The 27,283-nt window shown below is 39.5% G+C and overlaps 1 protein-coding gene across 3 annotated transcripts in view; it reads left to right on the top strand.

The window, feature by feature from the left end:
• FGD3 (FYVE, RhoGEF and PH domain containing 3) overlaps positions 1–27,283 on the top strand; it is a 200,714-nt gene that overhangs the window by 88,475 nt on the left and 84,956 nt on the right. For 2 of the 3 annotated variants that reach the window (XM_061618204.1, XM_061618206.1), the window contains exons 2-4: positions 8,925–9,095; positions 12,118–12,289; positions 13,522–14,113. In XM_061618204.1, coding sequence (XP_061474188.1) covers positions 8,925–9,095; positions 12,118–12,289; positions 13,522–14,113 — 935 coding nt within the window. The remainder of the gene's footprint in view (positions 1–8,924; positions 9,096–12,117; positions 12,290–13,521; positions 14,114–27,283) is intronic. The other variant, XM_061618205.1, reaches the window with a different exon arrangement.

The raw sequence follows: 27,283 nt of genomic DNA, 5'->3' as shown, positions 1-27,283 counted from the left end.
CAGTTCTCCCATCTTGGTTCAGAGGCTTTGTGAGAATGAAGCAGAAGATTTGAAGCATCTTTTTCGGGAGAGAAATTGGAGGACAAAATTTCGGCACTGCACTCGAGCTGACAGTTCATTGAATCAGCAGTGATTGTGTCTTCGTAACCTAAACATCAATGAATCTTTTTTATACATAGTTAGTATGGGCATATAATTGCTGGTTTAACTTTGCTGATCAGAGAATGATCTGAGGGTGCTGTAAAACTTGTGAATGCTAAACAGGTCTCAGTCTGGTCAGTGCCTTGATGGGAGACTTCGAAAGGCCTCTGAGCATCTTAGAGAAAGGACATTAGAGTAATAAAAAAATTCATGGAGTGGAAATTATTCTCTAGCAGTTTGTTTTTAGATTATCTGGACTAAGTGAGCAATTTCTATTGCTTTGTTAATGGGTTGATTTTAGTTACCTTGCTTGTACTGGAATTGTTAAAAGATTAATATTTTAATTAAAAATCTAACCAGGCCTAAAGAGCTGCTTCATTTGGGAAAATTATTAATTCTCCGATGACTTGGTTCCCATAAACAGTTTCACTCTTGATTTATGTTTTCAGATGTGTCGCCTAACTGCGAGTAGGCAAATTAGCTGAATTAAAGAGCAATGTCCCAAAGTCATATGTGAAAGAACATTGTGATAGCTCAGGCTAGGCTACATAGTGTTTGTAAATTAGTAGCTTCTTGTTGTTGTGCTACATAGTTACATGTCTTGGATAAAGCCAGTTAACTGTAGCTGTTGGGTACCCATGGCTGGTTTTCATGTTCGTACAGCAAAAATATTTGAGTGCAATAATCACATTGAGTGGGCTGATTATGTGGGATAGTACCTTACCAGCACAGCTGACACACTGCATGGTGTGATATCCCACATTACTACCTATAAAACACCCATGTTCCCTCTGCAATGCGGCATCCAACCATATGGAAGTGGTGATTAAGATGCAGAGGTAACATACATTTATATGGTTGGCAAGTATGTGCAAGGGGATAGCAATTAGTAGTATGATATAGGCATTTGGAGAAAAAGCTTGATGCCAAAGCATAGTCCTATGCTTTTAACCAAGAGCAAATATAGAGTAACTTGGTGGTGGTGATGATGATGATATAAAAATGAAAAAATAAACAAATTAGCAATAGAAAGGAACAGGTTAAGAGAGGAAAGCTGTTACAGATAAAAGGACCAGGGAAGAGGGATGAAAGAAACCGGCAGTTTGGGGATGCAGGAATAAGGGGTAAGTTGGGCATGAAGTGAGAATGGGAGAAGAAATTACAGGAGAAGAGGAAAAATATGTTGAGAAATTGTGGGGATAGGGGACTTCCGGGAAGGGTGACTTAGCCTGTGCCTGCTTTTGAGACGGGCTCCTGCCTCAAAAGAAGCTTATTCAGATATATCAGTCAGTTTTTTCTTTTTTTTTTGACTGATTAAACTTCTCCCGGGTAGGGAGAAACGAAGAGATTAACCTCAAAGCCTATTTTTGTTGGGACGACCAGATCTCATTAATTTATGGGACGAGGTCCAGCCGACGAAGGTGGGACGGATTTTCAACAGCAAGCTCTATCTGTTAAAGCGAACGTTCATCTTATCTTCTAAGAGAGAACGCACTAACAGGCAAGCACCCTTCTTTCTATATTTTTCTTTTACTTGACTTAAATTGTTGCTGTTTAAAAGAGATTTGCCAGATTGATCGGTTTTTGACATCTCACTGGGGAGCCATAACTTCTCTCTGCTACGCACTAATTAATAGCTTATCTCTGTTTTTGTTGCAAAAAGCTGTCCTGGATTTGCATTCTAAAGATATACACAGAAGAGGGATTTCTATTCCAGATTTTTATTTTGAAGAATATTATACTGTCTGAGACTACTCTCTTTTTGGTCTATTTTATTTTGACGAATCTGTTTCTTGACGACTGCCATTAATTGTTTCGATCCTGGGAACTGCATTTTGTTTACTTAACTATGGAGAGATAAGGCTGTCTGCTCTGTTTATATTGTGATGTCACCAAGTTTGGAGTATTAACCCAATTGTTGCTGAAATAAGAAGTGGTTTTCCTATATTTTTCTTTTAAAATGGCAATTAAGAAAGTGGCTGAGAAGCTGGAAATAACTATGTTTCAGAAAATAATGGATGAGATTGAGATAACGAAACAAAACCTGCGACAGGGTTGTAAGGAGCTGAAAGTTGAATTGAGTAAAATGAAGCAGGAGATTAAAGATATAGGGGTCCCTGTGAGAGAGGTGACCCTGGAAGGGGTCCCTGTGAGAGAGGAGACCCCGGAGATTGGAACAAACGTGGAACAGGAAAAAGATTTGGAGTCTATGGACTTTAGAAACAAAATCTATTGTTTGGAGACACAGGAGATTAAAGACATAGGGGTCCTTGTGAGAGAGGAGACCCTGGAGACTGGAACAGGGGTCCCTGTGAGAGAGGAGACCCTGGAGACTGGAACAGGGGTCCCTGTGAGAGAGGAGATCCCGGAGATTGGAACAAACGTGGAACAGGAACAAGATTTGGAGTCTATGGACTTTAGAAATAAAATCTATTGTTTGGAACTCAATGTTATCTCTGAAGAAATTAATGAAGATTCTAGAGATAAAGTTATTAATGGCATGGATAATCTTCTGGACTGGAATGATGTGATGGAGCCCAATATAGAGAAAATCTATGGAATTAACTGCAGCCATGTGACAATGGAAAAACTTTCAAGAGATGACCCAGTGTATTTTGAAAAAAAGAACAGAGATATGATTTTACAGCTGTATTTCAGCAACCTATTCAGAATGGATGGCAAGAAAATATTTGGGATAGAGGTAATTCCCATTAGACTCTTACTATATGACTATGGCTTTGACAGCAAGATTATTATGGAATACTGATAATGGAAGATTGGATACTGAAATTACTGGACTTAACAAGACTACTGAAGATGGAAGATGGAAAATGGAACTAATAGGGATAATAGAACAATGGCTACTGAAATTACTGAACCTAACAGATTCTGATGTGATGGATTAATTGAAATGTTTATTTTGACTATGGTTATGACAATAAGATTATCATAATTAGTAATGAGATGGATTAATCGATATGCTTATCTGGAAAAAAAAAATTGATAGATATATTTCTTAAAGAATTGAAACCTCTCTTTGACTTTTTGTGGAAAGAATAAAGTAATGTTTATGAGATTTGATGATTAAGTAAGATAACTACTGGAGGAAAGTGATTTTATAATATGACTTAAGAGACAGGATTGTTATATATTATAGACTTATAACTGATTTGATCTTTGACAAATGGGAAGTCAATATTTTACTCTTTATTTTTTATTTTTGTTTTTTTTTTTCTTCTTTTTTTCTTTTTGTTTAACTATTTTTGATTTTATTTTTTGTCTTTGAATGTTTTATGATTTTGTCTTGTATGTTTTATGAAAATCTGAATAAAAATTATTGAAAAAAAAAAAAAGAGAAATTGTGGGGATAGGAATGCAAAATATAAAAGAAAAAACCTTCTCAATTTACAGCCTCTCAATTGGTAAACTCTGCTTAAAATGGGGAGGCAGTCATAGTACCTCCAGAACACATTTGCACTTAGCTTGAGGAAAGCTGAGCTATGGAACTCCTTGCCACAAGGAAAATGCTGTGGTAAACCATTTAATGATTTCCAAAGATGGATTAGGTTTCAGTAGAAAATGATGTCAGTAATTGCCAGTCTGCCTCTAACTGCTGCTATTTTGTGATTAGCTCTTCCTCTGCACCATCAGTTTGTGACTGGTGGGCCTCAGTAATTTTCTACCCTGGGGGTAGGTAGAAAGCTTGAGAACCCTTGGAATAGAGCAAGTTCCCCTGGGAGCAATGGGATTTGATGGCGATCTCAGAAGGAATTATAGAGGGAGAAAAAAAAAAACCATGGCAGCCCCCAATTTTTTACATGGGAACACTCATGTTTTTCCCCATACATTTTCTTCAGAGAATAACAGGATGTTATCAAGTGCCATCACTCACAGGGGGACGTGTTCTGTTCTATTCTGTTCAGAACTCATAGCAGCAAAAATTTGTCAAAATGCAAACACAATTTGGGTTGGTCTTTCACAGTCCAATACACTTGCTGTGTAGCTTGGAAGAATTTGGTAACATGTGCCTCTGAGCATATGGTGAGGGGTGGCAACACCTGCAATCTGCCCACATAATAGAAAGAAGACATGTGCTGTGCTGATCTTGTTTTAGCAGGGAGGAAGCAACATTATTAAGACAGTATAGTTCAGATGGTCACTTTAAATATGTCTGATTTACTTTGCAATTGTAGTGAACTTTCTTATAGGAAATCATTTTCTTTTGCTTTTATTTCTATGAATATGTGAAATACAGCAACACTTTGCAAAATTTACACTAAAGAACTCCAAACATAATTGTGGAATAATGGCACTGACTTCTGCAGAATAGTCTCCAGTGGACCTCAGAAGTGTCTCAATTTGCACAAGATAAAACAGTGGGAGGTGAAATATATTCTAGCAAAATTCTAGGTGTGTTCTATGTTTTTAATTTATCATGAACGCCTTGCCTTAAATGAAGTGGTTTAAACATAGCAGGCTGAAAACATGCATCCTCTTTTTTCCAACAGCTAGAGTCATTGCTGAAGTAGCAACATATTGTAATCAGTCTATTTTACATCAAACTGCAGTTTCAGATTCAACTGTTAATGTACCCAAAATAGAAATAGAACATAACCTCAAATTTGAAACACAAAAGGCTGTCTGCACCATCATATGACATTGACTAATATAAAGACTTTGAAATTAATGAAAATAAATTTGACACAGATTTCTAGGATGAATAATGAGAGAAATAAAATTTTCTAGTTTAGATTCTCTGTAGAAACACAGGAAAGAAGCAAAGTAAGAAGAACACCAGCAAACATACAAAAATATAATTCTCCATCTTTGGAGATGGCAGGTGTTGCCACCACTCACCATATGCTCAGAGGCACATGTTACCAAATTCTTCCAAGCTATATAGCAAGTGGATTGGACTGTGAAAGACCAACTCAAATTGTGTTTGCATTTTGACAAATTTGTAGGGCAGTCCAATATCTTAGAGAGGAGGTCAGGTGTCCTGCTCCCCTGTTGCATTCACTACAGCTGCCCAATTTCCCTGCTTTTTAAAGTTTGATAGAAATATCTGTGGACTATAGGTACGTTCTTAAACTGCAAGGTTTTTTGCCTATTAGTTAATATATTTATGTACATGTTTGTCATAATATTTAACCCTTTTTTAAAAGATGTTTTTTAAAGCTATTTTAAAAAATGTTTTTAACATTTTGTTTTAATGTATTTTAAGGTCTTTTTATGATGTTTTAAAGTGTTTTTAGCATTTCTGTTTGCTGTCCTGGGCTCCTGCTGGGAGGAAGGGTGGGATATAAATCAAATAATAAATACATAAATAAGTAATATTTAATGGATTTTTTACAAAAAAAGTGTGTTTTTGCTGGCATACCAATAGGAGACCATAATATGTCCTTTTTGATTAATATTTTAACAGCACTCTAGTGGAATGGATGAATTGTGGTACAAATATATTTCAGAATAATATTGTATTAACTTGTCAACATATTTTTTAAAACATTAAGTCTGAGTTGACCAACCTTTTTGGCTCCACAGGCCAGATCTTTATGAGGATCAGTCACCCATCTATCAGTTGGTGAATTAATAAGTCACCCAACTATCAATCACATGGTATCACAATCATCACATGACAATGTCAGGACTTCAAACACCTGTGTTACCTCCACTGTCTGACCCCTTGCGTTAGAATTCCCCAATGAAGGGGCAGCCTCTCCTTCCCCTGCCCCTTCCCAATCACATGTTCAATCAGGATTTTAAACTCTGATTAAACAAGTGACCAGGAGGGGAAAAGAGGAATGATAGTCGTCTGGAGGGCTTTCAAGCATTCTCCTTGCTTTTGAAAGTGCTTTTCCGAAGGGCTTTATTATTTATTATTATTTAATTTTTATCCTGCCCATCCTCCCAGCAGGAGCCCAGGGTGGCAAACAAAGCGCTAAAAACACTTTAAAACATCATAAAAGCAGATCTTAAAATACATTAAAACAAAACAGCATTAAAAACATTTTTAAAACAACAACAGGCAGCCCCTACTCCTGTTGAGCCTTGAAAAACGGGAAGCTCACACAGGGCTGCTGGGCTGGAGAGTGAGATTAAATTCTGTCACTTTGGCTGCTCAAGCCTGTTCCCTGCTGGAAACAGGTGTGTGTAGCCAATGCAGGATTTAACTCTGTCCTCCTGCCCCTATCACCTGATGTCACCAGTGATGTCAGTGGATAGGCAAGTGGCCATCATTTGGCGAAAATGGCTGTGCAAGCCTTACTGGACTCCCTTGCGGACCAAAATTGGCCTGCGGGCCAGAGTTTCCCCACCCTTGCATTAAGTGAACTAAAAATATTGTAAGCTTGAATCCAATAGCATTTTGTGCTGAAATACAATAAAAGAGAGCACTTAACCAAATAAGTTTGTATTGGAATTTCCTTCATGGTGAAGAGTAGAAACTCACTTAGAGGCGAATAAAAACCTGATCAGTCCTTCCAATAAGCTTTGTTACTAAAATGACTACAGCCTGGTAACTAGCTATTAAAGTTGTTCTGTTTTCTTCTGTGTGTTTAAATTTCAGGTGATGATTGAAGTGTATCATTCTTTTAACTGGCTGATTTTGTGATTTTAACTGAATGATTTAAGTGAGCTGCATTTTTTATTGTTGTGTCCTCTCTATTTGTCTCATGTGTTTTAGGTTGAGAATCTGTTTCTATACTACTATTTTAAGTGTTGTTATAAATAAATAATAAGTGGTGGGGGACTATGTAAGCAGGGAGGTGATAAGAGTGTGTGGCATAATGTAGATTGTATGTGTTTCAGGATGTTGGAATTTTTAAAAGGCATTACATGTTTCTTGTTTTCACTTATGACGAAGGTGGTAGCTTTTGATAAGGAAGTGGCTTTTTAATCATCAACTAGGAGGTTCACTGAGCCATGTTCTTTGCATTCTTTGAGCAAGATTGCTAGCTGATGTGAATTGATGAAGTCCATTTAAAACAGCTGAGCAGTTAGCTTATACCATCTCAGAAGATGCTGTTATATCACTTTATGATATATTCATACATTAGCCAAAGCAAATATTATAAATAAATAACATTTTAAAAAATAAAAGGATGAAAGAATGAGTTCCGCTCTATTGAGCCATTATTCACAAACATCTTGTTACTGTAAACCGCCCAGAGAGCTTCCGCTATGGGGTGGTATATAAGTACAATAAATAAATAAATAAATAAATAAATAAATAAATACTGTTTCAGCCTTGAAAATAATAATTCCAGGGGTGGTTGGACATGCCGTTCTACTCAGCCCATGCCCTGTTGAGTGGTCATGCAGACCCTGTTCCATTGATGCTGTCCCGCACTTTTTCATCTGGCAAGAGCTGCATGCTGCTGCTGTGCTCATGAAAGCTGTGTAAAGCCAGGAGTTGCACACAAATCCTGTTATTTCCTCTCCCTCTCAGCTTCTAACTGTTTTTCAATTTGGAAATGCAACACTCCACATGCAACTCTTTTAGTCTTTCCTTTGATTGAAAAAGTCTGTAAACCTTTAAGGCAATGAGAGAGAGAGAGAGAGAGAGAGAGCACCTGCATGCCCTGGTGATACACTAAACAAACAAATAAATAATGCTAATGAATGAGCACTATAATACTGGGGTTATGAAATTTGCATGACACATTGCAGTTCCTTTTCTGTGAATGGGAACATTTGTATGTTGTGATTACAAAGGTAACAGGAGAGAGGGGCATGCATGAGTTAGTTGCTTATACAAGTAGACAGCTTGCGTGAGCAGGGTATTTTTTTTGGTGGTGGTTGGCAGCATATCACTAGAAGTGACTCTTTGAGATCGGCCCAGACAACATAGGATTGTGCTCTGGGGCATGTGGGTTTGTTTTCCAAAACTGAAGTAAAAATTAGGATGAAGACATTTGAGTTACTCATGAACATTAACAGTACTGGGCTGGGGAAGAAGGCATGAAGGCACAGGGCCATCGAACTTTTGAAATGTAACACTGTTAGTGCACATATTTATAATGGTGTTTTTCTTTCCCCCCAATCCACTTTTTTACTCCTCCCAGTACTTTAAATGAACAAGCATACTAGCTAAAAGGGTTAGATTTTGATGTCCTGTTTAGGTATCAGCTTCTGATAATATCTAATTGGTAGATATTGTGGGTTTGGCATAGCCCCAATCATCACACAAACACCCTTCATATGTGTAATGTGTGAAAGGGCACCGTTTTTTATTGACAGGATGCTTATTATATGTAAGACTTGTACCATAATTACCTAGTTCAAGTTGGCAATTTAATGTTAGCTTGAGGGGAAAACATAGGTGCCTTCCTCAGTGTTTCTGTGTTGTATCATCCTTCAACACAGCTATGGATGTTTTTAAAATCATATGGCTATCACCACAGACATTCAAGGTTAGAATGCTTTAATAAATTTACAGCAAGGGTGGGGGACCTGTGGCCCTCCTGATGTTGCTGGATGAAAACTCCCATCATTCCTGATAATTGGTCGTGATTGCTGGGGCTGATGAGAATTTCAATCCCACTGCACATCTGAAATGCCACAGTTTCCCCATCCCTGATTTAGATAATATAATATACTGCTTGAAAACTGATCACGAAGGCTGTTAGGTTATCATTCTTTTATCAAACATCCTTTATATAATGATGACAGTAAGGTTAAATGGATTTAAACTGATGACTTTTAAGTATATGTATCATTCATTACTTGCTTGCTCTTCAGCAAAAGGAGGAAGTAAATATGAATTCATTTCTTTATTCCAGGTTGCCCTCATTCTTCTTTTGAAATCAAATGTCACATTGACTCAAGGACAGTGCTGGAAACATGTGGTGAGTTGCAGCGTGTTGATTCCATTCAGTGTACTCTTCAACCTGGAAGAAAGCCTAAAACTAAATGCCATTTGGCCAAAAAACATCCTCTGTCAAAACCCCAAGGTTTGTAGTTTATTAATTTTTTTATTCTGTTGAAAGTTGCATGGTCCTACAGTCACCCCATCAGGCATGTTGAAGGGCTATATGAACTACAAGGCTTGCATGTATGGATGGTGAGGACTGGACTTCACAGGTACATTCAATATGCAGTGTAAGCACTGGGTAGTTTTTTCTCTAAAGCACATTGCAGTTGTGTAGAGGTTCATCACTTCATCTAGGTTGACATCAATTGAATAGAAAGTTCTGGTTTGGTATCACTTTTTGTGCTGATTTTTATTGCAATCCCTACAGTGCAGTTTTTGCCACTATTCACCATGAACTCATAACAGACTAATTTGAGATGACTATAGAGAGAGATTAATTTGCTGCTCTCCTTCTCCATTAAAATCTGTAGGAGCTGAGGCATTTGCAGGTGGTAGGTGGGACAGGGCAATCCTTGAAGAAAGCTGCTTCTGAACTAAAAAAGTAGAATAAGCTAAATTTGCATAAAATATCCTGTCAGTAATTGAAATCCTGTCTATATGTAATAAAAACAGAAAAAGGTTTATTCCACAGAGATCTCGACTGGTATCTGTTGTAAAGTTTCCCATTTTTTGAATAATGTATTAAAAGAATGTGTATATAGAACTTCAGTTTAAAAGTTGGAATAATTAATAATTAAATAGTATCCTGTACATCCTGGAAGCTCCTCCTCCCACCCACCCCACTTCTTTCACCATCTCCTGGTCTGGCATGTTCTTTCTTAGAATACAAGTTGAATGATGTTGTTGCTGGGGGAAAAAATGAAATCATTAATCTATTTAAAGGACTTGAGAGACATTCACTTGTTTTTATAAATTATATTGTTGGGAGCTAGATACCAACAAAATACATTTTTATGCATTTTAATTAAGATATATTTATGCAAACAGAAAATACAACTCTTTGTTAGGGTTAGGTTGAATTGTATGTCTTGAAGACGCCATCTAGACAACAATAAAGTTCCTCTATCTGACCTTAAGGACCAGTCCATCTCAGCTAGGGAAATAGACTGCCTTCAGGTTGATCTCGACGTATGGTGACCCTATGAACAGGGTTTTCATGGTAAGTGGTATTCAGAGGTGGTTTACCATTGCCTTCCTCTAAGGCTGAGAGGCAGCGACTGGCCCAAGGTCACCCAGTGAGCTTCATGGCTGTGTGGGGATTTGAACCTTGGTCTCCCAGGTTGTAGTCCAGTACTCTAACCACTACACCACACTGGCTCCAGTGTGAGCAACTTATCTCATTGGAGAAAACCCTGCTTGATTAAGTGCCAGCTCCCTTTCCCCACGCTGCTGTCTCAGGAACTTAACCTCCTGCTTATCACATTATCTGCTTCTGGCCTTTCTGCTTATTGGTTGCCATTTTTGGACTTTACCTGGGATCATGTTTGTATTGGATTGATAACCAGCTCCCTCTGAACCTAGAAACCTGACCCACTGATCCCCACAGAGTAATGCCCAAAGGATGCTAGTAGGTTGATTTTCTTGAATGAACACTTCTGAGTCAGAAATCATAATTCCAACATGTGTTTTAAATGTATATCTGCTAAATTGCAATGTAAAATGCTCCTCTCCGGCATCCATTCTTATGTCCTTACTTTGCTTTGTCAATTACAAGTGGTATATTCATGCTTTAGCACTTACAATGCCAGTAAGTGTTAAAACATACTAGTTTCCCAAACATTTTTTATTTTAGCCACTTTTGTTCCATTCTCCAACCGCCCCATGCCTGAGTGTGAACCTACCCTTAATCTGCTTTAAGTTAAGAACAAATTGGCAACATTTTGTCTTTTCCTCTGTTGTTTCACACATAGCAAAACTTTTGATTGTAAACTTCTGCTTATTTTGCTTGTGTTTCTTTATAAAGTGGTGTAGTGGTTAAGGTGTTGGACTACGACCTGGGAGACCAGGGTTTGAATGCCCACATAGCCATGAAGCTCACTGGGTGACCTTGGGCCAGCCACTGCCTCTCAGCCTCATGAAAACCCTATTCAGAGGGTCGCCATAAGTCGGAATCGACTTGAAGGCAGTACATTTACATTTTATGTTGATGATGGTACCATATAAAAATATAGTGCATGATTTTTAATATGGAACCCAATTGTACTTTAGGAAAAAAATCAAACTTTTACCCTTTTTTACATTAAGCAGTCTGAACTTGTGTATTTTGGCGGCAATTGTTGAAGGATGTGAACAATTGTAGTTTATTGCCCTAAGTCTTTTTTTAAGTATGCAGTTTAAAGGCCAGTTAAATGAAGGTGTTTCTGGCTGTAAGGAACAGTGAGACTACATGAACCTGTTACTATGGGTTACTGCTTACATACTTGAAAAAATACTATTTAGTTGCAAACAATATGAGGAATTTGCATGGTTTGCTCTATTTTCTAAAAGACTACCACAGTAGGACTAATGTTCTTTCCCCACAAAAGAGTAGAGAGCAATACTTGGTAAGTGCTTTGTTACAGTAATGTGCTCAACACAGCAGCAAAAGAGGAAGGAAATTTATGCAGTTTATATCATAAAGAGGTGGGGGCGGGAAAAAGAAAGGAAAATAGGCTGCTCTTAATTTGCTTTCTGCATTTCCAGAAGAATAAGCATGAGAGATTTTGAAAAACCATATTAACTCTAAATATTTTGTTGTGCTTTATATCCAACAGAACTCAATGTTCTGGGCCCCTACTATCCAAAATACTCTTCTCAGGGCTGAAAGTTGTTGTGGTAGAGCTTTTGCAAAATGCAGTGTCTGTATGTGCTGTACATCCTGTTTAGCAACAAGGAAGTGGTCACATTGTCAGTCTTTGAAAGATCTACCAAAATGCAAAGGAGAAGCCCAGTACGTCTTGAGTTAAACCCAGTTGTGCTTATATATAAAAATAATTTTGTGCTACATTGGTGTTGCTATACTACAGCAACGGCCTTGTCAATTTTTTATGGGAGCAATTGACTTTATTGCTGTTAAAGACAGAACATTCCTTTTGTGTGTCTGTGTGTGTGTTTGTTCTTAGTACCTCCTAAACCTGTTCATCTCCAGCCTGCTGGGCAGGAGAAGATTCCTCCAGCACCATCAAGGCCTTTGCCAGCGGATCCCAAGTCAACAAGAAGCCTAGTGCCTCAAGAAGATACAACACAGACCTCAGCAGACATTAACAGGCTCATTGAAAAATTTGAAAGTATTAGGTAAGTACTTTCGGACAGTTTTACTATCCTTATCTCTTCTTTAAATAACTCGTTGAGGGACAATACATTTTAACAATGAAAAATGCCCGCCCTGGGCTTCTGCTGAGAGGAAGAGTGGGATATAAATCAAATAAATCAAATAAATAAAAATGAAAGTATAACACCTCACAAATCTGTGATACATAAAATGCTATATTTTAATAACTGACAGCAATTAAGCCCATTCAAAACCTAGTGGAGAGTTTTGATATGTGCCTTATAATTGATTATGGTTTATTAGTAAATAGCTGAATGAAAACACATTTTTGACAATGAAGGGTTATTTTCTTTACACACCAGTAAAAATGTATTGTTTTCATATTTAAAATGTCATAATATTTACTGGATTGCGATACACTGTTGGACTGCCAGCCAAGGATCCAAGAGAACAAACATATCACCGTATACTAGAAAAGGCGGCATGTTTTAGTCCTGGAATGAATGTGCTTAGATAACAGTTGATTTATTTAGGTTGGACAGATTTTCTATAGACATTGCTGATTGTAAAACTGGTGCACTTGACAGAGGACTGTTAAAATGTCCAGTAAGTATGATGTTTTTATGATTTAATTCTCTTTGATGTGGTTTGTTATGAGGATAAATATATGTGGCTGGTCTTTCAATGACCCATAGATGGTTTACTCTTTATTTAGGGTTAATTCTATTGAATGCAGTGACTTCCTCAATATAGTTCCCTTAAATTTTTAAAAAGGATAAATTTGTAGTTTCTTTGGTTTCATTTCCTTTAAAAAACTGAATTATATTACAGATGATATGAATATGAATATTTATAGCAATCATTCTGACTTGTTATATTTTCAGAAATGCTAAAGGAATATCTGTGCCCAATTGTTGCTTTAATTCAGTGAAAGCTAGCTTACAAAAACAGCCGAAGACATTTGGGGGCCTGAGACAGAACATTCAGATGACATCACCCCTGGTGGGAAAAATGTAATAAACTAAATAATTGACAACAGGCTGCCTTCTTAATGGCAGGCTCAAAATTTACCACTCCAGGCAGGCCACTTGACCCAACCCAGAGTTAGAGGTAGCCTTAGGAACTTGCATCTATAAAATTGTGACCTGAAATGCACTAGTGGTTAAACCAGTGGCACTTGCTTCAATGTAGATTGGTCCAGACTGGAACCTGCCATGTAAAGCCAATGACCCAGTGTCTTTGTTTTCATTTGCAGGTGGCCCATCCATGTTGTTCAAAGAAATCAGTTTACTTTAGCTTTTAAGATGGAACCTGAAATGGACTCTACTAAAGAGTGTTGCCCAAGCGTCTGTGATGGGGTAGCTTCCAGTGCGTCTTCTACAAATGAAAATAAAGAGCTAAATGAGAATGAGCCTGACATGTTGTGTAGCACTGAAATGTCTAATGCAGACATAATGAAAATTAAAGAACTAAATATAGATGACAGCACAAGTGCTGAAGACTGTATTGATGTCAGCAAAGCACCTACGGAAGAACTTGGCCGTAAGGATTCATCTGTTGAGCTGAACAGTAATGGTAAAATTCCCAATAGGGACAGTGGAATTGACAGTCCTTCTTGTAGCGTGGTGGGAGAGACTTTTCTGAATGAAGATGGTGCAGAACAGAAAAAAATGACTATGACTGGGAATCCAGCAGAGATGGAAGCTGACAAAAAGGGTGTTAGCTTTTCTGCTGGGGAACAGAAAAGAGACTCTGCTCAGGATGAAGACAGTGACATAGATGAAGGAAGCAGCGAAGAGCAAGAAACAGCAGAGGTGCCAAAACTGGAATGTGTAGATATTAACAAGGTAAAATATTGTCTTCTGTGTTGCTTTCGTAGCAGGAGGCAGTGTGGAAATTAACTTTCAAAGTAACCTTCATTATTTAAAAGTTCTTCTCCCTCTATCATAATACTAGAACTCTCGGACATTCAAAGAAGCTGAATGTTGGAAGATTCAGGACAGACAAAAGGAAGTACTTCTTTACTCAGCGCATAGTTAAACTATGGAATTTGCTCCCACAAGATGCAGTAATGGCCACCAGCTTGGATGGCTTTAAAAGAAGATTAGACAAATTCATGGAGGACAGGGCTATCAGTGGCTACTAGCCGTGATGGCTGTGCTGTGCCACCCTAGTCAGAGGCAGCATGCTTCTGAAAACCAGTTGCTGGAAGCCTCAGGAGGGGAGAGTGTTCTTGCACTGGGGTCCTACTCGCGGGCTTCCCCCAGGCACCTGGTTGGCCACTGTGAGAACAGGATGCTGGACTAGATGGGCCACTGGCCTGATCCAGCAGGCTCTTCTTATGTTCTTATTTCTTTAACACATGAAGCGGCATAATTTTGAGTCAGACAATCTATGCACTTAGAGTTAGCAACTTACTACTGCCTTGCCATGGCTCTCCATGGCCTTAAGTCAGTCTCTTGTATGCAAAGCATTGTTCTGTCACTGAGCAGCGGACTCCCTTGTCTTGTAGTTCCATCCTGGAATCTTGGAGTATAAATTATTTTTTTTAAAAAATAAGAATAAATTTTGTTGGCTAACCGTGATTCATGTTCAAACCTTACCATTCTATTTAGAAATTTCATGTTTTTAAAGTTCATCTATGCAACAGTGACTGATCAAAGGTTTAAGTAAGAAACAAAAGGTGACCTGCTCAACAAAATACTAGTACAAACTTGTTTTTGTTTTCCTGGTTTTTAAAACAAATGCTTATGTGCTGAAGGGTAGTTCTTTGTGTGTATTTATAATAGTTGTGCCATCTGGTACTTTGGAATTCAGAACTGGCCTTCAGAATTTTGGCTCTCTAATATATCTGCCTTGTGTGCACATTTACCTACCTTATAATATTAACCTGCAACTTTCTTCTGCAAGTCTGCCAGACGGTTACTAAATATTGAAGGTATAGCCTGCCACATTAGGAGCTGAGAGAAGCCCCTCCTTCTCTTTCCTGTTGTTTTAGGTCCTCTCATGTTCCCTACTTTCTCCTTCTGTCTGTCCCTCTGGGTGTTTTCTTCTGTCCTCTGACCAACCTGCAGGGTTGTTTTTTTTGCCACCTTCTCTTTTTTTTTAAGACTTAGCCTATGGTGGCCGTATAGTTAGCTGGGTGTCAGGGCCAACTTCCTTTCTTTCTGATGCCTCCAACTTCCTCTTGGTTTGTTGTTGTTGTTGTTTTCTTTTCTGGCAGGTGTTGTTCTTGGCCTTTTAAATCTGCCTGGTAGACTGAAATAAGACTGGTGTTATAATTTTGAAATTTGCAACATATAGGGCAACTTCACAGCTGATATTCAAAACTTCCAGACATGCAAAAGAGCAGAGGAAACAAAATAATGTACTGGCTTGTGATGTCACATTTTTTTTCACTCTTCACTGAATGCCTGTTTATTACTTCTGTTTTTGGATAACAGGTGTGTGTGCATTTTCTTTTTGGAGAATGGGTGTGCGACTCTGCCAAGTGAATGGTCACAGGTTCCCCATCCTTTTCAGCTTTGTGAGAGTAGCTCTTCTGCCTGTGCCACTGAAGCGATTCAGAACAAGTAAAGATTTTCACATAGATTGTCACATGCACAGACATTTGAAATATTATTGTAGAAGGTGGCACTTAATTGCTGATTCCTGGAGCTCCTAGCAGTCCCTAACCACTCATTATACTTTTTTCAGTACCGCTCAATATAGTACAAAATCTTTTGTTTTATTTATTAATGAAAATATTTATAAGCCCCACGTTTCACAAAAGTATATCAAGATGGCATTGCAACATACAAAAACATGATAGAATTAAAAACCAATTAAAACATAGTTAAAAACAATAATAAAAGCATCCATAAGTACTTCATCGGTTGGAAAAAGAAAATGCATGTTAAAAGACCTATTTAAAAAGCTCAGTTTTCAGGAGATGCCTGAAAGAAGGAAGGGATGGTTTCTGCCAAATCTCTATTGGTAGGGAGTTCTACAGGGCAGGGCTTGCCACACTAAAGGCTCAGTCCCCAGTGGAGGCCAACCGAACCTCAGAGGCGTGAGGAAGCAGTAAGAGTGCCCCATCAGAAGATCTCGGTGTTTGAGGTGGAACATAGGGAGTCAGGCAATCCTTAAGATACTTTGGGCCTGAGTTGTTTAGGGCTTTGGGAATTAATGCTAGTACTTTGAACCTGGCCCAGTAGCAAATTGGCAGCCAGTACAGCTCTTTCAGCAGTGGGATAACATGTTGCCAGTAATCTGCTCCTGTGAGCAATTTGGCCTCTGCATTCTGCACTAATTGCAGCTTCTGGACTACATACAAGGGAAGCCCCACATAAAGTGTGTTACAGTAATCGAGTCTTGAGGTTACCAATGCATGGACCACTGTGGTCAAGCTGTCACGGTCCAGGAACAGTCACAATTGGCATACCAGCCAAAACGGACGGAAAGCACTCCTAGCCACAGAGCTCACTTGAGCCTCTAGTGACAAAGATAGATGAAGGAATACCCTCAAACTGCGTACCTGCTCCTTTTACATAAAAATACAACAACATTCAATAAAATTTCCTTAAAAGTAGATAGAAATGAGATAAAAACAAAACACACACAAAAACTTGTTCCTAGCAGACTCCTAATCAACCTTTTTTCCATGGCAGGCAAATACACCTTCTCACAGTGCACAATTAAACTATGGAATTTGCTTCCTCAAATTATAGTGATGGCCTCCAACTTGGATGGTTTTAAAAGAGGATTAGACAAATTCATGGAGATGGCATGAATGAGAAGATAAGAGGATGAAGTGAACCATTAAGATTGTAGTTTGATGCTCACTCAACCTGTAGTGGTGGGGATTATTTAAAAGATGTATATACCATAGTTTGGCAGTGATTTGGGAGCAGTTTACAAAAAAAAGACCTTTCCAGGATGGTTTACAGGGCAATTTTGTTAGCAAGTATAGTACTGGCAGAATCATAAGTAACATTGGTACAATGTAAGTTAAATTGGCCATAAAGACATAGTTTGCTACCTTTGTGTTGAGCCCAGGGGTGTTGAGCCCAGCCTCTCTCCTGAGGATCAAGGAGGGGGAAGGCATGAGTTGCAGGCGCCTCAGCCGTCAGCGGGCATGGACGATTCAGCTGTTGTTGAGTCTAGCCCAGACCTTGAGGAAGAGAGCGAGCTAGCTGCCCCGCCAGTTCCCAGGGATGGCTCTGCCCCTCAATGGGACAGCGCTCAGCCATCAAGCACCCCCACGGAGCCGTTAGGGGAGGATTCCAAAAGAGCAGTAACTCCTCCCGTGCCAAGCAGTATCCCAGAGACTCCCGATGCTTCCCAGCCCTCTGCTTCCCTGCCTGCAGATAAGGACCCTGTTCTGTCGGATGAGCCCGTGGAGACTCGCCCCTCTTCACCGCACTCATGACGTAGGGAGAAGTGCACAGGGCAGAGGGCGTGTGTGCGAAGGAGTGAGAGGTTACGCTCCAAGACCTCTCCTATTTAAGACTGCCGCGCTGTGAATGGGGCGTTGAGTCAACTTTCATCACATGTTGCAGAGCATGTCTAGAGGGGAGTTAGGGACTTGCAGTGAGTTAGCATAGGGTCTTTTCTATGAGGTGCTCAGCCTTTGATGTATCCATTACATTAATAAAGCAAGAGTTCCTTGCACCCTCGTCTCCGACTCGTGATTCCCGCTCTGAACTGAACACTTTGTCCACCAGAGACATCATACTGCAATTGACTCACTTGGGCTTAAACTCAGAAATAGTCTGTTTCTTTGTCCATGTGCATGAATACTCTGCCTGAGACTAATCAGTTTGTTGTTGTTGTTGTCGTTATGTGCCTTCAAGTCGACTATGACTTATGGCAACCCTATGAATCAGTGACCTCCAAGAGCATCTGTCATGAACCACCCTGTATCTTGTAAGTTCAGGTCTGTGGCTTCCTTTACGGAATCGATCCATCTCTTGTTTGGCTTTCCTCTTTTTCTACTTCCGTCTGTTTTTCCAAGCATTATTGTCTTTTCTAATGAATCATGTCTTCTCATTATGTGTCCAAAGTATGATAACCTCAGTTCCATCATTTTAGCTTCTAGTGATAGTTCTGGTTTAATTTGTTCTAACACCCAATTATTTGTCTTTTTTGCAATCCATGGTATCCGCAAAACTCTCCTCCAACACCACATTTCAAATGAGTTGATTTTTCTCTTATCTGCTTTTTTCACTGTCCAACTTTCACATCCATACATAGAGATTGGAAATACCATGGTCTGAATTATCCTGACTTTGGTGTTCAGTGATGCATCTTTGCATCTGAGGACTTTTTCTAGTTCTCTCACAGCTGCCCTCCCCAGTCCTAGTCTTCTTCTGATTTCTTGACTATTGTTTCCATTTTGGTTAATGACTGTGGCAAGGTATTGATAATCCTTGACAAATTCAATGTCCTCATTGTCAACTTTAAAGTTACATAAATCTTCTGTTGTCATCACTTTAGTCTTTTTGACATTCAGCTGTAGTCCTGCTTTTGTGCTTTCCTCTTTAACTTCCATCAGCATTCGTTTCAAATCATTACTGGTTTCTGCTAGTAGTATGGTATCATCTGCATATCTTAAATTATTGATATTTCTCCCTCCAATTTTCACACCTCCTTCATCTTGGTCCAATCCCTGTTTCTGTATGATATGTTCTGCGTATAGATTAAATAAATAGGGTGATAAAATACACCCCTGTCTCACACCCTTTCCTATTGGGAACCAATCGGTTTCTCCGTATTTTGTCTTTACAGTAGCCTCTTGTGCAGAGTATAGGTTGCACATCAGGACAATCAAATGCTGTGGCACCCCCATTTCTTTTAAAGCATTCCATAGTTTTTCATGATCTACACAGTCAAAGGCTTTGCTGTAATCTATGAGTCAAATCAGAAGAAAAGGGCAAGAAACATTGATTCTGGTGTCATTGCAACCATTTATGGTGGAGTAATTGCCAACATTAAGGCAAAACCTGGAAGTATATTCTGAAGAATGCAGCTTCTCAGTGTTGTTGCTTTGTTCTACAGCATGATGAATAAACACAGTCTACCATAGAATGAGAGAGCCAGTGTGGTGTAGTGGTTAAGGTGTTGGATGACAACCTGGGAGACCAGGGTTCAAATCCCCACACAGCCATGAAGTTCACTGGGTGACCTTGGGCCAGTCACTGGCTCTCAGCCTCAGAGAAAGGCTGAGAATACCACTTACCATGAAGACCCGACTTGAAGGCAGTCCATTTCCATTTTACCATAGAATGAAATCTGTAGTGGCAAAATTTTAATTTTTAGATATGGAACTAGGCAGACAAATTGGATTACAGAACTAACCAATTGATCTTTAAGTACACATCAGTCTTTAGGGTGGTATCCAACTAACACGTTCCACCAATGGAAGGAGTTGTGCTTGCACAATGGGACTTCCCCCCCTCCTCAGTACATGCCCCACACCCTTCCCAGCTCTACTCGAGAGGATTAGGGGAGCTCCTAGAACATATTTAGGGGGTGGGTGGGGGAAAGAGGGAAGAAATCCTTTTACTGATGAAACCATGACTTAGCACTACTTTGGATACAACCCTGTGGAACAGTTTTTCCAGCTGTTTTAATTGACTATGCGCACCTTATTTAACTATCTTATATTTTTATATGAGATACTTTATATAATTAATACATTATACATTGAAAGCTGCAAATCAAACCAGATCTCAAAGCAATATGTTCAGAATATTTTGTTATTATTTGAATTCAAATGGCAATATATATGGAATGAATTTTTATTAAAGTCCAAATATTTTGAATGGTTTTAATTTAGTTAAAATTAAATATCTCCATGTTCAGTTATAGCAGCATATATCACCTCCAACACTGTATGGTATTCTCTGCTGGGCTGTATTTTGTTTGTATGTTATGCAGACATGCATGTGTTTTTAAAATAGCTATTGTATCCCTATTGAAATGTGCTCCTTTATGGGGCTGGAGATGCAAAGTAGACCTAATTTGTATTCGATGTTTTGTTTAAAGCAGGATTTCCCAACTCATACTACTATGAGACCCAGTTTTATACATTACCAGCTCAAAATAGTTCTTAATTATAAAAAAAACAATTTTATTACAATTTGACTGTTCCCCCCCAAAAAAACCAATACTGTTAACCTTCTCTCTTTGCAAACCATAGTATGTGCTCTCTCTCTCTCTCTCTCTCTCTCTCTCTCTCCTTTCTAACTCTGTTTGCCTTCTTTCTCAGCATTCTATAGAGCATGCTCCTGAGGGGCTAGAAATAGAAATAGATGAGAAAGGAGCAGTGGCGTCACTAGGGGGGTGCGGGGGTGCGGACTGCACCAGGTGACACCATCAGAGGGGGGTGACTCTCAGCTTTAATTTAAAAAAAATTAAGTTTCTAGGTGGTCCAGTTCTCGAGATATACATAAAAACGTCAGCTGCCCCCGTTAAATCTTTTTTTAAACTACTGTATAGCACTTCGTAGCTTTAACCCCGCCCATTCAGGATTGCAGCCAATCAGTGAAGTGTTTGTTTGACCTGTGGCAGTGTTTAGAAACCTCATTGCAAGGCCAGAAAATGGTGGTCCCCCCCCCCGTCTATCTTAAAATCTCATAAATTGGGTAAGTATATACATTTCAGTTTTTTCCCCTCTTGTGTGTAGGAGTCAGATCCTGGGCAGTGTTTTCAAAACCTTCCCAATACTTGCTTTTGTGGGGGTAAAAGCATTGCTAATCCCATATCTCCAGAGTAAATCCCATTGAATTCAATAGGATTTACTTTTGAGTAGACATGAATGTGCTGAAAATCAATGGGACTTTGGAGTGAATGTAAAAAATTGTGTTTGTGTTCTTTCTGTCTCCTCCCCCTTTCCAGTCCTATTTTAAAGCAAGTAGGCAGGGCTTACTTAGGTATTACAGTTTTTATTTTGTAAGAAACTAATACTGATTTTTTAAAAACTAATACTGATTTTTCTGCAATGACCAACTGGTTTGACAATAAACTATTATATGGGCTGTATGTATTTATACATCTGCAGTGTGTGTGCGTGTAGTCTTTCCAACAACCCTGTGAAGTAGGGTTGGAAACCAAGGCAGCTCACAACAAGAAATAAATCCCTTTAAAATCCAATAACCATAAAGCAAGAATAAACAGTTGGAAAACAGCCTAAAGAGACATGATTCTGAATTTTGGATTGGGTGAATGGAGTTTATTTATTTATTATTTGATTTATATCCCACCCTTCCTCCCAGTAGGAGCCCAGGGCGGCAAACAAAAGCACTAAAAGCACTTTAAAACATCATAAAAACAGGCTTTAAAATATATTAAAACATCTTTGAAAATATTTTTTAAAAGTTTTAAAAAACATATATTTTTTTAAAAAAAGAAAAGGCTTAAAAACATATTAAAAAGCAATTTCAACACAGACTCAGACTGGGATAAGGTCTCAACTTAAAAGAACAAGTTGAAAGAACAAGTTGTTGACGTGTGTGCGTTGTTGCGTGAAACAGCATACATTACGTTGGAGTTAAGTTGAGCAAGAAACTTCTTCAGAGCGTTAGATCATGTTAAGAGTCTTTATTAAGACATTACGGCCAAAGGCTTAAGAGTAAATACATGTAGAGTTTCTTCAGTCACCCCCCCTTCTGGTACATCTCTCTCCAAAGGTAAACACAGAAGACAACCTCTCAGTTCAGAGGCAATACACAGAAGACTCAGCTTAACACAGATAGCTGCTAGAACTTTTCCCAGTCTATCACGATGGTTACCATAGCAACGGCCTTGGCTGTCCGTTCCCAGACTGGGCAAAGACATAACTCCCCCTAGCTACAGTTTTTCAGACTTGATGGAAAACAAACTCAGTGACAGTGCGGTTCAATGGTCAACAATCCCCCCTTTTTCCCATCACGTCTGTAACTCATTACAACAATAACAACAATACATTTCTCCAATACATCTTGCAATACAGCTTACATTGCAGTACAGTTCAGAATATCTCTGTACATTTAGCTAACACTTTATTCAATCAAACTTTGGCTGAACACATGTCATATATAACATGTCAGGATCCATTTCAACCAGTTTGTGCATTCCAGGACTGGTCACTAATCCCACAGTGAATCTTTCTGGCGGTTTTCCTATATTTGATCTTGTAGAACGTCTTAAAGGCACTAGAGCGCCTGCTCTTCCATCCCCCCCACTTGAGCTGGTACTTGGCACAGCCTGCGCAGGAGATTCCATTTCCTCAGCCTTGCGTTTCTTCGATCTACGTTTCCCACAAATGAGCTCATTTAACGCATCCCTGAGAGGAATATGTGTGCCCTCCACCTTTATGTCTGGATTTGGCTTAAATGTTTGTGATTGTGTGTCATCTGACCCTGTCAGAATGACTGTTTCCCTTTGATCCCAAGGTTTTTCTGAGACTTTAATGCTTCTGCTTTTAATTAACTGCTGTGTTTCTGGACACCACACTCTGAAATATGCATTCTGAAATCCCAAAACAAACCCTTGCTGCGCCCTCGGTGCAAGCTTGCCCCTCCTTTTTCCCTGTGGAATGTGGATCCAGCATCTTGCCCCGAATTTTTGAATGTGTTGTATTTTTGGTTTTCTGCCAGTGATTTTCTCATAAGGAGACATTCCAAGAGCACTGTGTAATACCCTATTGTGAATGTAATTCGCATAAAGAATTGCTTCTGCCCAAAAAGAATTCCCTAAACTGCAATACATCAGCATGGCTCTCATTGCTTCCTGAAGCACCCTGTTTTTTCTCTCTGCAGTTCCATTGGAAAACGGGCTGCATGGGGCAGTGAAATTCTGTTTTATTCCCTTACTCTCAAGGAAGTCACTCAATGTTTTACTCGTGAATTCCCCCCCCTGGTCCGAGCGTATAGCCCCCACTGTGGTGCCATGTTGAGTTTCAATTCTCTTAATAAACAGTTTCAGCTTTTGCTCTGCTTCACTTTTCTGCTTCAGCAAATAAAGATGAGTATATCTCGTAAAATCATCAACCAGTACCATAAAGAATTTCGCACCTCCTCGTGAAGCATTTATTGGCCCTGATAAATCAACATGAACTAGCTGGTAGGGAGCTGTTGTGGTTCTTTCAGCCTCCCGGTTTATAGGTGCAATAGTCATTTTAGCTTTATGACATGCATCACAATCCATTAACTGTCCACAATCTCTTAAACGCATGTCTTCACTGTACATTGGGGTTTTCTTAATCGTGTCAAAGTTTGCGTGCCCCAGCCTTTGATGCCATTCATGGACGCAGCCCTGATGTACCTGTGCCTCAGCGTTTAACACAGCACACCCTGCTTGATTGCTCTTTATTACAAACTGTGAATCATTAAGGCTTCCCTGCAAACACACTTGATCTCCCCTCATTACATAACATTGGTCTTTGTGAAACAAGACTGAAAAATCACAACTCACCAGTTTTCTCACAGACAACATGTTATGATTCAGTTCTGGTACAAACAAACAATCTGACAGTATTCCCAACTTGTCAGATCTCACCAGACCTCGGGCTTCCACAATCTTTTGCGATCCATCAGCTAGTTGCACAAAATCCTGCACGTCTTCTGAAGTGTAAAACAAACTTCTGTCTTTGATTAATATATGGCTTGCCCCGCTGTCAACAATCCAGTCAACAGGTCCTAAATCTTGAGACTTCTGTTTACAAACAAAGTTCACACTTCCCTGCTTCAAGCCTCCGTCCCTGGAGTTGCGCTTGACTGCACAGTCTCTTTGAAGATGCCCACGAGCCCCACAGGCATAACAAGCCTTCAGCCATTGCTGTTCTTGCTTGTTTTCCTGTCTGCTGCTTCTTTCTTCTTTCAGCTTGGCTCTTTGCTTTTCCTCAGCACTTTTCGCCTCTTGTCTCCGCTGCCATTCCTGGGTCAGCTTTTCCTCAATAAACGCAACGTTCAGACCTCCGTCAGGCATGGCTTCGAAAGCCATGACCATATTATTCCAAGTCCCATCGAGTGAAGCCAGGATCAAATAGGTCTTCTGAAGTTCAGAGTGTTCGACGCCTTGGTCCATCAGCTCAGCAAACAAACGTCTGAATTCCGTGAGATGCTCACTCATTTCGCACTCACCCGTGAAACGCATCTGGTAATGCTTCCGTGCCAAACACAATCTAGATCCCGCAGTCTGTTGCACATGTAGGGCCTCCAACACGTCCCACATCTGTTTGGCATTTGTAACATCTCTCACGTGTAGCAGTTGAGAGTCAGATAGAGCCAGAAGTATAAAAGCCTGCGCCTTCTGATCTCTATGCGTCCAGGCCGCGGTCAGTACCGCCGGAGGGGGTCCATCTATAATGTCCCATAAATCCTCTTTTATCAGCAAAGCCCGCATCCTCGGCTTCCAGCTGCCATAATTCTTTTCCGTCAATCTTTCCATTGGCAAGCCTCCCCCAGACAGGTTTACAGCCATGTTGCTCACCTCTGTCTGGTACAATCAATCAAGCTGCCCTCTGGAACTCTGTCTGCCGTTCAGACCAGCAACTTACTCCCGTGTAATGCGCTGTGGATCTGGGCCCATAACCCTGTTGATGTGTGTGCGTTGTTGCGTGAAACAGCATACATTACGTTGGAGTTAAGTTGAGCAAGAAACTTCTTCAGAGCATTAGATCATGTTAAGAGTCTTTATTAAGACATTACGGCCAAAGGCTTAAGAGTAAATACATGTAGAGTTTCTTCAGTCACCCCCCTTCTGGTACATCTCTCTCCAAAGGTAAACACAGAAGACAACCTCTCAGTTCAGAGGCAATACACAGAAGACTCAGCTTAACACAGATAGCTGCTAGAACTTTTCCCAGTCTATCGCGATGGTTACCATAGCAACGGCCTTGGCTGTCCGTTCCCAGACTGGGCAAAGACATAACTCCCCCTAGCTACAGTTTTTCAGACTTGATGGAAAACAAACTCAGTGACAGTGCGGTTCAATGGTCAACACAAGTTCCTTATCACTTGAGGCTGTAGTTCTCTGCACACTTCCCAGTTTGAGTAAGCCCCATTGAATACATTGGGACTTGCTTCTGAGTAAACAAACATCGGATTGCACTATAAATATATTTACAGATTGTGTAATTCATAAACATATTTGAGAGTCATGTTTATATAAATATTTCTTCATACAGTGTCCCAATAAGTATTTGATTTCACACTATGGTTGTAGATGATTTTTTCCTCTACATTTTAAGTGTGCCCTTCTTCCTGGGGGTGGTCATGGTTCTCCATTGTTTTCATCCTGAGGGGAGGATAGGGTGAGAGATGGTGAGTAGCACATTTAAGGTCTCTTCACCTCCCCCCCCTTTTTTATTTGTATTTATTTTATATCAGAGCTTGGAAAAGTTACTTTTTTGAACTACAACTCCCATCAGCCACAACCAACATGGCCACTGGATTGGGCTGATGGGAGTTGTAGTTCAAAAAAGTAACTTTTCCAAGCTCTGTTTTATATTTCTCCAATATCTTCCCCTGGCTGTTTTTATATATTTTAAATATTGTTAGATTAAATAAATAGGAAATCATAATTGTGAACCTCCCTAAAAGCAATTTACCTATCCTTATGTTTTGGCAAAGTGATGGTGTGAAGGCATGCTGGTAGAACAAGAGACCATGTTTGAGGCATGTTATAAGGTGTTTGAGGACTTTGTCACACATTACTTTTTGAGACCTGTAGATTCATGTTGGAAAGAACATGTGCACGTATTGAATGGTGGCTTGAGTGCTGCATGCGTAGGGAAGGTGATACATCATCGGGCAGCTAGCTTCATAACGTGAGAATGAAAAACATTTGGATCGCCATTCACTTGTTTACTTTTCTCACTACTGAGACTACTTCATATATTACTTTTTCATACACAGAAATTTAATCTTTGTATAGGAAAAAGTATTTTGTAAAATGTGAAGGACAGTGGCTGCCCAGTCAGTATAACCACTGTACAAGGTCTACTCAGCCACTGTAATTACCTTTTTGTTTTGAGTGCCCTTTTGTCTGGGTCTTGGTTCATGTGTGTATCCAACTTTGATGTGCTTATGGAAGGGGTGTGCAAGTAGTGCCCCCCCCAAGTGTGGAGGCTTGGACAAACATTGTGTTATGGAAAACCAAAGTCTGTGGGAAAGTACATATTTGGGAATGCCGTCAGTGTAATCCTAAACACACTTAATAAATAATATCGAACTTGCACGTCAAAAATATGTTACGGTCATGTCCATAAGCACCAGGAGGGTAGTCGCCCAGGGGATCTTAGTCCCTCTGCTTTTTTGTGAGCAGGGTCCCTATGTCTCCAAGCATCCTTCAGTCAGCATGAAAAGGGAGTGTGTTAGTCATTGAGAAGAGTCTTCTAATATGCTTCCTTGCCTTTTCTGCAGATTGGAGCCAATCAGAGTGAAAGGAGGTGAGTCAGCCACTGAGAAGACTCTTCTCAGTTGCTAACGCTCTCCACTTTCATGCTGATTGGCTCCTAGAGATGTTTGTTGTTGTGAGAGAATGCATTAACAAAGATCTCATTCTTAATCCAGGAGCAAAAAAGGGTGTACGTGGCTGTAACTATCATGAAGGGACCCTGCAGCTCTGAATTTTCTACTAAACAACTGATAATTACCTATGTAACTTTGTGTCTGGAGACTTATTATTAAGAATCACTTTCCATAATTGTAAGGAGGTGTGTCCACACGCATGCATCCCAGGCACCTAAATGAGGGGAGAGAGCAGCATAGGGACATAAGCAGGTGTCTTATTCCAGGGGTTCCCAAACCTTTCTTCTACATAGACCACTTGAAAATTGCTGAGGGTCTGAAAGTATCTGAAAATTTACTATGGGCATATGCAAGATAATTAACTCCCATTAGTAATAAGAGCAAGAATTTGAGCTGTGCGTATGATATTGTAATTTAAATGTGTAATTTTAATTTTGCTAGTTCTTTATGTCACTACTATTGCCATTACGTTCAGTGATATATGGGAATTACGATTTACGAGTAACATTAGTACAAAAAACA

This window comes from Rhineura floridana, chromosome 3 (assembly GCF_030035675.1).
Source record: "Rhineura floridana isolate rRhiFlo1 chromosome 3, rRhiFlo1.hap2, whole genome shotgun sequence".
Classification (NCBI taxonomy): Eukaryota; Metazoa; Chordata; class Lepidosauria; order Squamata; family Rhineuridae; genus Rhineura; species Rhineura floridana.
This window is presented reverse-complemented; position numbering and strand designations above follow the sequence as displayed.